Source organism: Leptonotus elevatus, chromosome 1 (assembly GCF_054856555.1).
Source record: "Leptonotus elevatus isolate MCC_2025b chromosome 1, RoL_Lele_1.0, whole genome shotgun sequence".
NCBI lineage: Eukaryota > Metazoa > Chordata > Actinopteri > Syngnathiformes > Syngnathidae > Leptonotus > Leptonotus elevatus.
In genome coordinates this window covers 21,435,680-21,452,859 of record NC_141239.1, presented here as the reverse complement: position 1 = coordinate 21,452,859, position 17,180 = coordinate 21,435,680, and the positions used below count along the sequence as shown (strand labels likewise).

General features: G+C 38.8%; 1 protein-coding gene across 17 annotated transcripts in view; it reads right to left on the bottom strand.

Moving 5' to 3' along the window:
* klhl14 (kelch-like family member 14) overlaps window positions 1-17,180 on the bottom strand; it is a 61,832-nt gene that overhangs the window by 30,490 nt on the left and 14,162 nt on the right. For 12 of the 17 annotated variants that reach the window (XM_086083662.1, XM_086083735.1, XM_086083753.1 and 9 more), the window contains 3 exons: window positions 13,394-13,523; window positions 9,992-10,126; window positions 2,630-5,272 (listed from right to left, as the gene is read on the bottom strand). In XM_086083662.1, coding sequence (XP_085939788.1) covers window positions 2,630-2,631 — 2 coding nt within the window. In that variant the 5' untranslated portion in view covers window positions 2,632-5,272; window positions 9,992-10,126; window positions 13,394-13,523. Of the gene's footprint in view, window positions 1-2,629; window positions 5,273-9,991; window positions 10,127-10,658; window positions 10,716-13,393; window positions 13,524-17,180 lie in introns of all 17 variants that reach the window. The other 5 variants (XM_086083645.1, XM_086083727.1, XM_086083637.1 and 2 more) reach the window with 4 other exon arrangements.

Below are 17,180 nucleotides of genomic sequence, written 5' to 3'. Positions count from 1 at the left end.
GAAGGGACCGATCGGTCCCTTGAGAGAATTGCCGCCACTCCTATTTCGGCCGATGAGTGTATTACAGGTTTTTTAATTATAGAGGAGCACATTCCCCCAGCATCCATTAAAGGAATGCCATGCTAATTTTAAAACCTCACAGCAGGCACTGGCGTCGACGGCAAGAAAAGTGGATGAGTTTCTCTTTAACAGCTGTAATTTGTGTTTTCCAATCACCATGCTGATTTCTGCTCATTATGCTCCGGTTTCACACCGGTAAGTGAGCAAAGTTTGGATTGATTGACTCTAATTAACTAAGAAATGTTCCGAGCCACGGATTTATTATCATGCTAGCTAGCCACAAATGTCAGAGACTTTCTCAAATTATTATCCCGCTAAGATAAATATCTGGGAAAATCAGACGAGTGTGAAAGCAGAAGGAACGTGTATTGTTATCCTGACGAATTAGTTTGGCATGTTTTCTGCACGTTAAAGAATCACTTGAGAGAATACAGAATTTAAAGCACTGACAGATCATTTCCTTTGCTGATCTTTGCCGAAACACAGAATTACAGTGCCTAGAATTATTGCTGTATTAATTTTGTGCGAATGTTTAAAGCTACATTAAAAGGAATAGAGCTCACATGCGACATGTTTTGATAGGAAGTGAGTTGAAACAAATTTTCTATTTAAAACTGGACTTCTTTACAAGAAGGTCTTCTTTAAATCGTTGTGTTTTTGATTATTTGAATGAATAATTTTTTCAGACAAGGTGTTTCATGTATTCTTGGTTTATGTGTAATTTCAACTGAAAACCACGGTCGTCTTGAAACACATTTTTAAGGCGGGACAAACTTGACCAGACAGTGGAAAGAACCAATCAGTGAAGAGCGGGCGTAATGTTGGAAAAGCAACTTGTGGGAACTTCCTACATATTTTCACCTAGTGTAGTTGCTGTAGTTGGAGAACAAATATGGCCAACCTTCTTCAGATGCGTGCCTCAGATTGTGTAATCACATTCTCGGGTTCGCGCAAAGTACATTTATTTAAAGAGACAGTACGTCGAATTTAGAGCCATCTAGTAGAGAACTAATAGAATGCAATGACCGAAGTTCGAAGCGCGTACTACGGTGCCTCAGACAGACCACACTTCGCAAGCCTACCACCAAATACTACGATGTCGAAGTTCTTCTCCTTCGGGTATCTGTAGCAGAAAGTTGGCCGCCGAAACATAGTCTCCTCTAAGGCACGGCGTGATCTATATAATATGATTAGCTATTACTAGACCTATGATTATATTTTATAAAAATGTCCGTTGATGTTATAGTACATGTGTTTTTGCATATTATTGAAATTAAGAGTGGGGTTTTAAAATGAATGAACATTGAAAAATCCAAAAATTCAGCACACTGTCCTTTTAAAAGGAATTGCAAGAACATCAACACTTGATGTAAAATTGGCCGCTGTGGAGGGGCAATCAGAGACCGCCTTCCACCCTGATCATGCATCCGTGTGCGATCAGGGGTTGCTATTAGAGTATTTTTAAGAAGATAATGAATTGTTCAATTGATTTCTACAGTGATTCAGAGCAATGCTGTTGTCATATTCATGAATACAATGACACTCCCCACACACGTCCGCAGAGCTCAAAATCTGTCTGTCCCGTCTCAATCAAATCCACCAAAATCGCATTACACCACCTGCACCACCATTTAGACCTCCTTTTAGCTAGTCTAAAATCTACTTTTTGCACCAAATTGCCAGATGCGCGGGTGGGTGTGCAATAGAATACGCCGGGAAAGCCTGTTGAGGTGTAGTACGGTCTACCAAATTCCCAAACACGGTAAAGTAGACTTGCCCTAGCATAAAAATGGGTGCTTGTCTCTGAAAATAGTTATATTCAGTATATCTATGCGTAGTTCCCACGTTGTCAGCAATTATCTTTAAACATGCTAAATCTCTTGAGAAAAAAAAAATCACGTTTATATATATATATATATATATATATATATATATATATATATATATATATATATATATATATATATATATATATATATATATATATATATATATATGCGATTGGCTGGCAACCAGTTCACGGTGTGCCCAGCTACTGCCCGAAGCCAGCTGGGATAGACTCCAGCACCCCCGCCCCGTGTGAGGACAGGCGGTTAAGAAAATGGATGGATGGATGTATATATATATATATATATATATATATATATATATATATATTATTTTGTCTTTTTGTGGAAATCTGTAAAAACCTGCAGGGCAACACACACAAAGTATATACATATATATCTGTATCTATATATATATAATAGAAATTTGGGGTATAATTTGATATTTTTTAAGCTTTTTCAAGTAATCCAAAAAAGTGCCATCTACAAACTGACTTATTAAGTCAAATTTGACAAAATTTCCTTGGTATACTAAGGGTAAACAAATATTTATAGTTGTTTTAAAATTTACATTTTAATGTAATGAGAATATCTCTTGATTCAATGACTGCTTGTTATGCCCATTCCTAGAATACATGGTTATACTGTATACATTTGTCTTGTCGCTTGTGTACCCTCAAAACTTTGTCAGCATCTCTCTCATTGATATTTTAGACACAGTGGCAAATCTCTTCTCCACTCACATTCTTTCCCAGTTCTCCGTCGCCTCGGTGGCTCAACTGTGCTGTCTGGCTCGGGAACAAAAGACGGCCTGGTCAGAGAGGACACCTCCATTTCCCTGTTTTCAAAAAGACCTCAAAGCAGAGAGTTTTCGTTAGCCTGAGAGCCACGCTCCGATTCACATGGCTTGCCGCTGATGACTAAAAGCGATCGCTGGGGTGAATCGGCGCGAAACGGGCCCGTCGCCTGCATGGTGGCGCCACGCTGAAATGCTGCCTGTAAATCAGATTTTTTTTTTTTTTTAAGAACGGATGCCGCTATAGAAACCGAGCGAAAGAAACACTTCGATATATCACAGAATAGAAGCCCGCAGTGAGATTTCGGCATCATTGTCACAAAAAACTGCAAAGCGCAAATACTGTAAATTTTTGGAGCGTCCACATCAGTGTTATTATAGCAACATTTCGGTGTGTACACTTTATATTGATGACAGCTGGTTGCAACTTCCAATCATTCAGGTGACTCGCAAAGAATATAAACAAAGTGTCATCATCTATTATTAAAGAATTGTATATATTGCTAAAAAGCAAAGCATGCAGAGTCTCTGTCCCCGAAATGAATTGCAGTCAATGAATGGGGCAATCGTTGCCAACAGCCTCTTAAATATCCACACTTTCTCCTTTATTTCGCACCCGCTTCCTCTCTTTGTTTTAATATAATATAGCAACAGCCCATCCAATCCAGCGCAATCTACTTCTTCCTCGACAATCACACCATGTTACTTGTGGATCAATAAAAAAAAATAAGGCGGAGCCAGAAAAATGTTGTTTCCTGATAAGAACACCAGAGGTCGCAGGTTTACCGTTGCAGGTCAGAATAGCTAACTATATTTTGCTCGCAATTGTCCAGTTCAAGTTGCATTTGTCAGCAGTCTATCAGTGAGACCTGCCCGGGTAGATGCTGCGGTTTTGGTTAGCAACAATGTACAAATGGGCTTATCAAGTAAAAAATTGTCTCGCTATGCTTTTTCCCAGATGAGATGGGAGGGGTCTATTTAGGGAGAAGTGTTTATATATCTTAAGTGGATTATGCATCTTGTGACTAATTACTGAGTCATATTAATTAAGGAAATGCAGTAAATATCATTTGTTGATGTTAATCATGATGTCTGTATCTATATGTGCCTTGTGATTGACTAGCGACTAGTCCAGGCCGGAGTCCTCCTTTCATAAGAAGCCAGCTAGGATCAACCAGGAAAATATGAAGCAATATAAACAAATGATTCATCCATTTCCCGACGGATCATTTGTCAATGTACTACTAGTAACGATTATTAGAGGTCATTGTTAGGGATTCTATGCAGGCCAAGTTAAAGTTCATGAAGACAACCTAAACTTCGTTTCAACCCAAATTTTTCCCAATGACAACAATGACCTTTTTCTTGTTATTGAAGCGTTTTAAGCTACTAACAGCGCTGTCAATGGGCGTGAGGATGTTGTGTCCATACTGCCCCCTTCTGTTGCCACCAGCAGACCGGTCTGGTAGCATGAGCACATCTGCAGCACAAAACCAACAACAGTATCTCTATTAGGCTCCCACAGACAGACACAATGGGAGCAACATGTATTCCTAAGCGATCCTGAAAGCGGCAGATTTCCAACAACCATCAAAACGAATTTGTATTCATGCATCATTTTCATTATTTATCATTCCTATTTTGATGGATGTAAATATTTAATGGCTCGGTTTGCGTTTTGGCATGTATTATTTATTCAGGAACATTGAACTTTTAAAATGGAGCATGCATCATCAGCATGATGCTGGGTGACGGGAAAAAAAATATTGATTTTTGAATGCAATTCAGTTAATATTTCAATTTGAAATAATGTTTCCCCAGGCTTTTTTCTTTTCTTCCCATAGTGCAGAAGCAACATCCTTTTGTGCACACTATTTACCCCTGGATTGCTTGGGGCTAATGTCTCAATAATTTTCACTCCTTTCTCAGGTCCTTCCCACAAAGGACTTAACTAATGATCCGTGGACAAAATGAAGCATTCAAATTTATTCATTAATCATTCATCTCCAGCTCATTGAAAATGCTAAACTTCCACAAAATTAAGATTGAATATTGAAAAGTGATTGAGGGAGACAGCTCTCCGAGTGGCGGAGAGCGTCGCGGTTCTTATCGAGAACCAAAACGCCATCTCTGAATCACACGCGCGCGGATCCTCACGCGGTGGTCAAGGTGTGCTAAGTGCTAGTTAAGGTCACCGTCTTTCGCTAGTTGTAATTAGATCTCGGAATCTGGAGAAGCGTAGAATTTCTGTCAACACGGCCTGTAATTATTCTCTTTTCCAATTAATGGTGACATAGATTAATTATCTGATGAGGCAAAGCCAATTGCAATCATTCACCCAGCTAAAATTAGATCAGTCCTGACAGCAGCATGAAAGTCACCTGTTTCATTGTTATGGATCTGCAGCGAGTAAAAGAGGAGGGGGCGAGGAAGATAGTGAAGCGTGTGAGGGTAAGTAAGTTGTCTGGTACAGGTGAATGTCCCGAGCTGAAGACATCTACTTGTCCACGCTGGATTGTTTGCTCGGGTCATGAGTGGTGATGGATGCTTGGAACGCAGAGATGAGCTCAATTTCCTGTGACAGCGCCACCTGTTTTGAAACATGAAAGCAAAAATTTTAACCAGGGGTGTCAAAATTAGTGAGTTAATTTAAAGTTCCTTTAACGCCACTAATCTTTCTTAACGCGCGATCTTTCTTAAGCGCCCCCACTTGGAAAGCTTGTACTGGGGGAATTCCAGTCGCAATACAGCAGACACGTCCTCGTCTAAATTTTGCATTAATAAATGTAATAATATGCATACATTTGTGGACACTGGGGTCAAGTTACTTTGTGCTCTTAATATGAAAAGAAAAATCACCAATGGCTTACAAATGCAATTATGTCATCTAGTGGCAGAAAAATGACCTCAACACAAATCAATATCACACTCGGTTTTTTTTTATTGAAAAATAAAATTGATCTTTTTTGATTGATTTCATGAATCATTATGACATTACTGTATAAATGACTAAAACATGCAGCCATATTTGTATTAGTTAAAGATATTTTTTTTACTTTTATGTTAACAAGAGTATGAAAATTTTTACATTTTATTGTACATTTAGAACAGACATGAAATTTGTGATTAATCGTTAACTTAAAGTCATGCGATTAATTATGATTAAAAATGTCATTGCCTGACACCCCTAATTATTATTATTATTATTAATAATAAATAAATTAATTTATATATTGATTTAATTTTGAACATTTATTTTTCTTGTAGCTGGCCGACTTTTATCTGGAGCTGCACTGGGATTTTCAAAGTTTTGTCATACATTTGTGGAGACGGGTCAAGTTATATTTTACAATTTAAAAAATGTGCAGAATAGAATTTCACAAATTACTTCATGTTAAAAATGAATATTGGTCTTATGAAAAGAAAAATGCAATGCCACCACCGTCTTACATATTCAATTATGCCATCTAGTGGCAGAAAAATTATCTCAACACAAATCAATATCAAACTTGGTTTTTTTACGTAACAGTGCATCTTTTTAATTTTAACTAAATTTTATGAATTATTATGACATTACTGCATCAATGACTAAAAGATACAGCCATATTTCTATTTAACATTTTCTCCCCGCTAAACTTTTATTGTACATTTAGAACAGATACAATTTGCGATTAATCGTGAGTTAACTATTGAAGTCATGCAATTAATTGCGATGAACAGAATTTAATCGCCTGACACCCCTATAATTAAAACGAATGAGAGTGTGTTTTGGGATAAAAAGGATAAAGAGACTCATGGTCAACCAAGTGCAGGTTCACTGCTCTTCTGTTCTCAGCATGCAGTTTTTCTATTAAACTGCCTGGCACTGTCAACCAGCTTGGGAATGTGAGCCGGCGCGGCCATGCAGAAATTCTCTGACTAACAATTATATCAGAAACAGGATCTTGGATTACTGTCCCCCGGGACTGGGCCGGTGGGCGTCTGCTCCAATCATTACCGGCCATTCAACAAGGCTCGCCGCTGCTCTCCACTGTTAGCCATTGTCAATTATGCCATCCCTGGTGTAAACCCCACGCAACACAAAGCTGAACTGCCAGTTCCGGCTGTAGTGTAGCAGGGCTGACAGCCCGCTGCATTCCCCTCCCCACTTCACTCCACATAACCACCAGCACATCTCCAGCCCCTGAGGTTTGCCAGCATCCTTTCCCTTCAAGCTACTTTCCAGCAAAACCGCATCGAGCTCGCCGTAGCCTGACCTTCTTGCGGCCTGGCCTAGCCAGCGGGGTCAAGTGGACATGATGGATCCGTAAGAGCCCCAGTAGGATTCAGTCTGCTTCTATTGATTTCTTACTTCAAAACTGGCAAATGACGTAGCTAATTCATGTCGCACTCAATTAGAAGCTATTACCATCTCTGTCCAATTCTTAATATTCTGACAGTCCTTCCATTTTTCTGCTTTTTTGGGGAGGCTTGGCCACTTCACACAAGGAGCTAAAGTGAGTCCTGCCTGCTCTGATGGCTCCTGCGCTGAGCTGTGACGGGTGACGGTGCGGTGCGCTTGAATACACCGGCTCTTTTGTCCTTCACACTCTGCAGCCCGCTGATAGCTCCTCCCCACCCCGCCTCGAGCTGTGTGATGTGCCGGGGGTAGGGTGTGTGTACGTGTGTACGTGTGTGTGTGTGTTCGGGGGCTAGGCCAATGAGACATGGCTACCCTCTGTAATGTCCGGACCGGAGCCATCAAAAAGCATGTCAGCAGTCTGAGGAGTGTGTGTAATTTGTGTGGGAAGGAAACCCACTTGATAGTATTTTCACAAGATGGAAAAGCTCTAATCAAATCATTGTGTTAGCAAATATCTGGTAGATCAGCTCACTTTTGATGAGAAACAGCAAAGCAATTGAATCTGCCTTTTGTGGCTATTAAGAGGTTCAGTTAAGAGTGGGTCTTTCCCCTCATACTCGCACGCTACCTGGCTCTGCAGTAACGTCGGACAAAATGATTCATCATTGTCCCTCTGCCCGCTGTGACCTCAGCGCACATCGCGGCGCAGATGAGACGCTGATTACGCTCTAATTGAAGATCCTTACGTCTCAACCTTGCGGAATCTGCAGCTTACTCGTCCGCATGAGAGGCGGAGGGCTGTTCGGCTGCCAAAAAAAGTCCCATTTTAATGTAACGCGAGCTTATGTCCGACGCGCGAGGTCAAGCGGCATAAGCACCCAAGCAGACTCAGCATCATCTGCCCCGTATCGGTCGCTCGTCCGAGGACCGAGTGGACGGAGTGGAGAAGGGTCAATGATGCAAGGGAAACAATCGGACAAAAATTGGGTTGTATGTAAAGAATGATCCAAAAGGATGTTGTTAATACTCAGTTTAGTGTATATTTGGGTTGAGGCCTGCAGTTATGGGAGTAATTTATCTCAGCCGGTCACAATAAATATAGACTTGGTTGGAGAAAAGTCATCAAGCTCATTATTTGAATCTGGCCTGTGTTCTGCCACATACTCGGGCATGGGCACGTCCTCCATCTAAGAGATGATGCGGCTTTCAGCATTTACACAGGAGTGATCATGGCTGTGTTTTATTTTACTTTGAGACAAGATTTAGAAGTTTGGGTTTTTTCTTGTTGTGTATTTAAGCAGCCAAAAACGACAATTAGTATTTTTAAATTTCCCAACAGTCCAGTAAGAATGGAAATGCAAACTCAATAAAAACAATTTTTTTTAAGTGAGGTTCATTTTGTATCAGGTTTTGTTAGTACTTCCACCTCTTGTTCAGAAATATACAGTACGCCTAAAAATTATGCAATGATGACTATACCCAAGCTCAAAACACTTAAAATGTCTTAACAATAATATGTTCTATGTAACTCCACTAGTCTAAAAATTGTATTCCGATTAATATTGCGTTTGTGGAATATGAAATAAGCCGCAAAATCCACCTGTTTATATCCATCTCAGTGGACGGCCATTTTGCCACTTGTTGCTGACTTAAAATGACATCACAGTTGCTCAAGGCTCGGGTAATGACCAATCACGGCTCAGTTTGTGAATGTCATATGACCAAACTCAGAAAACAGGTGAGCTGTGATTGGTCATTACCTGAGCCCTGAGCAACTGTGATGTCATTGGATTTTGCTGCTGAACTCATATTTCACAAACACAATATTCATCAGATAATTGTAAAGAACATGTTTGACTTAACTTTCTCTTCCATAAAAACAAAAGCACACGACAATAAAAGTGGTTTAGCGCAATTGCTGTATGTTGTCGTCACACATTTGATTTCATGCTCTAAATCTAAAATGTGAAGCTGACATTCACATACATTTTTCTTCCTTTACATTTGCAACAATAACTAGCAGGATAAAATGATGATTTCACCAAAGTAAGGCATTTCTATTTTAAATTAAAATCAGCATAATTCACGGTTAAATGGTGACTTTTGCCATTTGAATTTGACGTGCATACAGATTTGGTTCACTGAAAGTACACTTTCATCATCATTCATCTACGCAAAACATTCCTAATCCAAGGTTGTTGACGCAAAGCAACGTCAATCATCTTTTCTCTTTACAATCCAAAGTGGGGTAGGTAAGGTCGAAACCCGAAGTACAGTAAACCCATCCTCTACACATACATATTTATATATATATTTTTTAAATATTGTTTGTAGAATATTTTTGTTGTCTATTGCACCTGCTCTCTTCACATATTATGTAAATTTAAAAGTATTTGTATTGTTTGAAAATGGTGTTAAGAAATTTATAAATGCCATAAAAACATGCTCAGGGTGTATTTACATGAGGTATTTCTATGTGGCGGATTCTCACATGTGGCGAGATCTTGAACGTAACCCCCACAATGGAGGGGGTTACTGTAGATGTGCACTGAATGACAGTTCTGGCAGCCACTGGAAATTGAGGGGATACGTAACCGGAATTTGTATGCAATTTGGAACACGTCTAGGCCATAAATTGTAAACAATCGAATGAAAAATACTAAGTGCAACGCTAACTGAGTATGCTTTCATTCTTGTGCCACGTTATGACATTGTGCTGTGCAAACTAAGTCATTGCCTTCCATTTGTAATCTTGAAATGTTGTATACTGAGAACCCTTTATATATATATATATATATATATATATATATATATATATATTTTTTTTTTTTTTTTTTTTTTTCATTGAGTGACACTGAGGATATGATCCAGTAGAAAATCCTTGTCTGAGCAAAAAAGTTGAATCACTTTGTAGTGAATGGTGACAGTTTGCACTTTACTTGACATGCAGACATACAAATACTGTACCTGGGCTGCTTTTATTTTCTGCTCGGCTTCTCGACAAAGAGCCTGGCAGCGGTCCAGTTCAGCCTCGCCGCCGAGGCTGCGTTGTCTGAAGTATTTCACCAAAGCTTTGTGCATCCTCTTCTGCAACAAAGAGAGCTAGGGGGAGAGAAGGCAGAGAAAAGGAATTGGTAAGGCAGGGAGAGGAAATTAATGGCAGTGTTCAAGAAGAATGATGGAGGGGAATAGAGAAAGCAGTCAATAGCCCATTCTGCAGTACACGGGCCTGACAGGAATTTCACAGTCTCTTGGTTTCTCTGCCCACTCGTGTGCACTCATCAGAATCCAGTCACATCTGGCTGCCAGGATGGGGGGTTAATTTTCTCTAAATGCTTCAGCAGTTTTGTTCTAGCTGAGGCAAACTCTGTGACTGCAAAGCTGATGAGTAAAATATTTCTACTTCACCCAGTTTAACTTTATACCAATCCCCTCAAGACATATTTTACACGTACACACGGAGCCATGAACCCCCCACCGAAGGCAGAAATTATTCCCAGCCTCTTGGAAAGGCACGCTGCTTGCTTTATTATTTGAACACGGTTTCACGCAAAAAGAGGTTTCCCATTGTGATTGATGACATCGCAACCCCACACCCGCACCTTTACTCTTTCGACAAAAAGCTTATCATCACCTGGCAATGTGTCCTCCAATGCTGGGAAGTGAAGTGAATTAGCGAAGTCATCAGCTCCTTCATGAAAGGCAATAACATGGAGGCTGATTAGAGTACCTTATTAAAAAACAAAGTAACAAAGCCATGCTATCATGCTCAATTTTTTATTATTTTTAATAGGAGCCATTGTATACTAATTTATTTCGATGAGAAGTCACAATAGGGACAGGTATTTGATTGAAATTAGTTATGCAGCAAAAATCCAGCCGTTTTTATCCATCTCAGGCGGCGGCCATTTTGCCACTTGCTGTCGACTGAAGATGACATCAGAGTTGCTCAGGGCTTAGGCAACGACCAATCACCTGTTTTCTGAGCAACTATGATGTCATTTTTACGCGACAAGAAGTGGCAAAATGTCCGCCTTCCGACATTGTTAAAAACAACTCGATTTTGTTGCTTAACTCATATTCCACTAACGTAAAATTAACTAACTAGAATATCGTATTTAGACTAGTGGGGCTGCATACATAACATATTATTGTCAAGACATTTTTTGGGGAGTGACTTCCCCTTTAACAGCAAACTTGTTGAGACAGAATCAACAGTGCCCCCGATGGTCATAGCCGAGTAAGGCACAGAATTTACACAGATAGTAGCCAAGTTGTTTATTCACTCAAATGAAGATACGGGCTGGCATATTTTTAAGATAAAAAAAAAAGTCTTTAAGTCTCCATTTTATTAATTCATCTGAGTGACTGCTTATATGCTTTAGAACTGCTGTTTTGGTTTGCAACAGTGGAATGGCCAGACCGATTAATCAGTTAACTATTTGATCTTTGTGTGTGAAAATTTAGGGGAGGCGTCTATCTGAGTGGGTGTGGCGTTTATGAGAGGTATGGCCACTATTTGGGAAAAAAAAAGTGAAAAGTCACTTTTTGATTCAATTAGAAAGTTGTTTTGTGAAATTCCATGTTTAACTTCAAATAGTCAGAATCCTCGGAATTTCAGCCACTCATCGGTACATATTGTCCAATTTCTGTAGTCCTCCATGAAAGTAGACCGTTTATCTTTGAGTTGGATCAAAGTAAGACATTTGCAAACAAATATTAAACTTTTTGCAGATTGCCTGACAGATGTTATGAACTAAGCCAGTAATCATAACCAATTTGTCTTTGTGGTTTCCGCGTGTCCTGTTTTTCAATAAAGGGATGTAAATTAAAAAATGTTTTGATCAGAATCATCAATTAACTAAAAAAAATAGATACAAAAAAATATTATTCATGGCCAACAAGGGTTTTTATACAAATATGTACTGCAATTATCTGTTAGCTCAGTAAACAAATTGTGGTTGCGCTCGTAGAAACGGTTATTTTGGGGAACCTACCTTCCCTTATTAAAAAAACCCACCAATCTGCTGGCAATTACCATGTCATATATAGAAATATTGCTTTAGCCCAATATGGTGGCATCTTGATGCCAAGCAACTGTGTTGAACTAAGGGGACGAGCATCATTTAGTCAGGCCATAGACTTGTCTGATAAAATTAATAATAAGGCTGCTATCCTGTGGCAACGTTAGGCAATTTCAAACCTTTCTGGGTGGGCGTCAAACACTGACAGACTTTCACTTTTTACAGCAGGCCTCGTTGCCTATTCCCTGCAAATAGCTGCACGCAAATCATGCCTTTATAAAGCAGACATTTCTGAATTGTAAATTTTCTTGTCGAGCCTCCGTTGTTACTTGTCGGTGTTTGTCCAATGTTAATTTGTCGTATTGTGACAACATAATGGTTCATTTACAACGGTTCACCTTGATGGCACTCAATGTTGCTGGGATGCTGTTTTATTTTCACTGCATCGTTCTGCTGAATATCAAAGAGATGAATGCGAGGTGCTGATTTTCTGATCCCAACAACGGTAAAGGCTGTTTCACAAGAAGCGCCTCAAGTCAAGAACAAATCAATTAAAGGCAGTGCAGTCTGTACATTCATAACTGTGGCATGAAATTCTGGCGATCAAATGTTAGTAAAACAGCCCAAACGTAACGAGTCTGCGAGGATGTAAATTTGATTAAACAGGATAGGTCTGAATCTACATGTTGGCATAAGCTTGTTAAAAAAAAACACACACACACACAAAAAAAATAAATTTAGGAATATAGCAAAGAAGCCAAGGGGCTTGTGTTGTAAGAGTGTCGAGTGGAGACAAACAAAAACGGTGGAGGGCTGAAGCCGGAGTAAAAGGAAATCAGGCTTTGATCACGAGCGTGGAAAATCCTGTCCACAGGATTTTATTTTTGCATGCATTTTGCACTTGATAACATTCATGCAGTTAGATGAGGAATTACTCAAGTAAAGGTATTAGTCAGTTTTTTGGAACAAAAAATATGTATTTTCTCATTGCAGGGAGAGCACAGCCTCGCTGTGACATTAAAGCTGTCAAGTGCAATTCCATTCCGGTTAAATAGTGTCAGAAACTATAAAGATTAAACAGGAGAGAAGCACTTGTCTACATCAAGACATCTTTTAATGTTATTTTAGGATGTACCAAATAACACACAAACACACCTAAATGACACCATCTTAAAAGCCAATTTAGCTACAATGAACCAACAAAAAATACAACTTTAAGTATAAACTGTGATCTGCACACAAATATATCAGTTGGACCACTAACGTATCCCCTGTGGTCCATACAATCGTTACAAAATACAACAGAAAAAAAACACTGGGGTAACCTAACGTAAAGAAAACGAACCTGTGTGTAAGAAACCAAAAGATCTCTGCACATGGTTTTTGCCACTCAACACACGTACGGCCTCTTGTTCGGCTTCCATGAGGAGCTTGTGAAGACCCTCGTTTTCCCTCAGTGCAACTTGAAGTGCATCCTACACAGATTCAAATGAAAGTATACAAGTATTCATTTGTCATACTTAGATTTCAGCTGGTTAAGAGGTAGCAGTCATGTGTTTTTGGAGGGGATAATTAGATTAAATATTTAGTTTGATGGAAGCAAAGTGAACTAATAGCACGTCTGCCTCCGTCAGAATGGTTCAGGGTTCAAATTTTGATTTGGGCCTGTGTGGAGTTTGTAAATTCTCCCCATGCTTGTATGCGCTATCGCTGAAATGTGCATGTTAGATTACGTGAATACTCTAAATGGAGTGAACATGAGTGTGAATGGTTATATACATGTGCCCTACAATTTGCTAGCAACCAGTGTGGAGCCCATCTTGCACCCAAACTCAGCTGGGATTGGCTCCAGGTGAGTTTAATGAGGTCAAGTGCTCATAAAATGGATGACTGTGCTGGATTTCACTTTCCTTTCTTTGGTCCTTCCTCGGGTCTCCTGACGGCGGTGTTCGGTTTAGGTGAACGGTATGGGATTTTTTTAATAGGTATTTGATGAACTAACGAATACACACACACTCACACGCACGCACGCACGCACGCACATACACATACTCACCCACATACAAAATAATAATAAAAATAAATAAAAAGCAATGATGATGACATTACCGAATGAACAATACTGAGCTCTTAATTTTTTTTAATAATAATAAAAAATAAAAAAATAAAATAAAATAAAATGGATGACTGAATAATAATGTTCAAGGAATTTGAATAAATAATCAATGTACAATGGGGCGGCGTGGAGTGATCTTCTCCCAACTTAGAGGTTGCGGGTTCGATCCCATGCCATTGTGACCCCGTCAAAGTATCCTTGAGCAAGATACTGAACCCATCATGAGTAGTCGAATGTAAAGCGCTTTGAGGGCCTTGCAAGCGCTATATAAATGAAGTACCATTTCCTAAAAGCGGGATGTAATCTAACGAAAATATATAGTAGGAGAGTGCAAAGAGTTGAGAGCAATGCCAAAATGTCAACAACCACGTGCTTCAACCAAAATTATCTTCCTTCATTACATATGACCTAACACCAAAAAAAATTGTAAGACTTAACACAAATGTGTCTTTTTTCTTTTCCAGTCTTCCATTTATTTATTTTTTATATCAGCAATACCTATAAAAGGCCACTTGGTAACAGTGTTGCTCAGCAAACACCTACTGATCGATCTCTATTATGTGACTTTAAAGGTTGAGTAGTTTTACTTTATTTCAGCTGTCTTTTTTTTTTTTTGCCTCTTTTGTAAGGCAGTTAGGAATGTCCGACTGTTTTGCATACAAAGTTCAAGATTTTACGATGGCAACAGTTTAAGCCAATTATTTACTATGGGGTGGGGAATGTCAGACCAAAGTAAGAATAGCACACTAGAAGAGAGAGAAAAGAAAACATGAACTGATGTTTTTGCTTTTTTTTTGTCTAAGATAAGAAATACACTGCCTGAGTTCACTTGATGCGAGTTGAAAACTTGCCGAGGCAGCACAATGCACAGCCCAGATGCAAATGTGTGCAAATATGTGATGCACATTAGACAAGTAGACCATACACATACGACGACGGCAAGTATGATCATATTTGAGGTTTTGCCATATCGAGTTTGTCTACAATACAGAGATAATGTACTGCTAATTAAGTATAAATGAACAGCAATGCAGAAAACCTCTCAAGTGTGGCGTCTGTCTACGTGTTTCCGCTAAATATTTCAAGTCTACCTGGAGACATAATGGAGTGTGTCCCCCTATAGTAAAAAGCAAACAGCACAACAGTGATGAGTTGAACCCAGCAGAAAGGGGGCCTGTAAACATGACAAATGCCTGCCATTGATTTTGGGTTTAATTACTCCGTGCAGCTCTGACAAAGCCCATCTGACGCTGTTGTGAAATGTAAATGGGACAAATTACACTTGGTTGCGCATAAGAAACTGATAGCGTCTGCAGTTTGCATTGTTTACTTGCTAATACCGAAATATGCGCATTAAGGAGCGAGGAAAATGAAGTGGAACCTCCAAAGTGGAACACGATGCATTCTGTGACGCAGGTTGGGCTTCAAAGTTGGGCTTGTTACAATAAAAACATTTCCCATAAGAAGTCATTTCAACTTATTAATTGGTTGCAGGCTCATCATAAAACCTTTACTATCTCTACAGGCAATGTTTTAAGTTACTTTTTAATACGCTGACCTGTCACACACAAGCATAAAGTAGAAATTAAACACTGTGCAATTAAATTAAATGCTGTACAACTAAACTTAAGTAAAACCACTCACCATTTGAAGATGCCAGACAGTGACGTGACATCATGCTCGTCGTTAAAGACTACTATTTTCGTTGGTAAATTGAATGATTGCACTGAACAGGCAGAGTATCTTTGGCTTTTCCACCCACCTCCGAGCAGTAATGGTAAGTACGGCATCTTATTTATTTATTTTAATTTCAATGCATTTCATTATTATTTTTATCCAAAGTATTTTGATGTAAATTTCGACTTAAATGTTGAAATCCAACTTACGAGGAAATTTGGGTAGGAACGGAACTCGTTCGTAACTTGAGGACTCCCTGTCTCACAATTTTCCTTTACTATACTGTAACTAGTACCCTTTACCAAAAAAACAAAACAAACAAAAAACAACAAGAAAATGCAAAACACAAATCCTTTGGATGGTCACTGAGCTGAAGTCTCATGGGAATTTCTGACATCTCGCATGAGGTCACACATGATGATAGTTTGAATTCTTAGGAAGTGTCATTTTCCAGAAAAGTTGAGTTTCATTTTAAATTTGAAATGTTCGATACCACTTTTATTCAGACCGATAACAGTAAAAGCACTCAATTCTTGAGTAGTCACTGATACCGATGCCAAGTATGTGTACCACTTGTACTTTTGATACAGAAAATCCTGCCCCCCACCTCCTCAAAAATGAAAAACAAAAAAAAAACTAGAGGTGTCAGGCGATTAAAATTTGTAATCGTAATTAATCACATGAATTCAATAGTTAACTCACAATTAATTGCTAATTTTTATATCAATACATATTTTTTCTAAGTTTTCATACTCTTGCTAACATAAAAGTGGAAATAAATGTTAAAGTAATAGAAATATGGCTGCATCTTTTAGTCATTGATACAGTCATTTCATAATAATTCATAATTCGAGTTAAAATTACAAATATATACTGTACTGTAAAAAAATGAGTGTGATATTGATTTGTGTTGAGGTCATTTTTCTGCCGCGAGATGGCATAATTGGATAATGGCAGCATTGCATTTGTAAGACGTCGGTGACAGCTCAGTGCAATTTTGTTTTTATATAATAAGAGCTCATCTTTAACATGAAGTAACTTGTGAAATTCTGCCCATTTTTTAAATTGTCAAATACAACTTGACCCCAGTCTCCACAAACATATGCATTATTATTAAATTTATTACTGCTAAATTTTAACGTGGACATGCTTGCTGCGTTGCGACTGGAATTCCCCCAGTACAAGCTTTCCAAGTAAGGGGTAGTCATGAATCATGCATTTAAAAAAAAAAATTGTGGCGTTAAAGGAACTTTAAATTAACTCAAACAATTAAAAATTAACATCCATCCGGCCATCCATTTTCTGAACCGCTTATTCCTCACAAGGGTCGCGGTGGTGC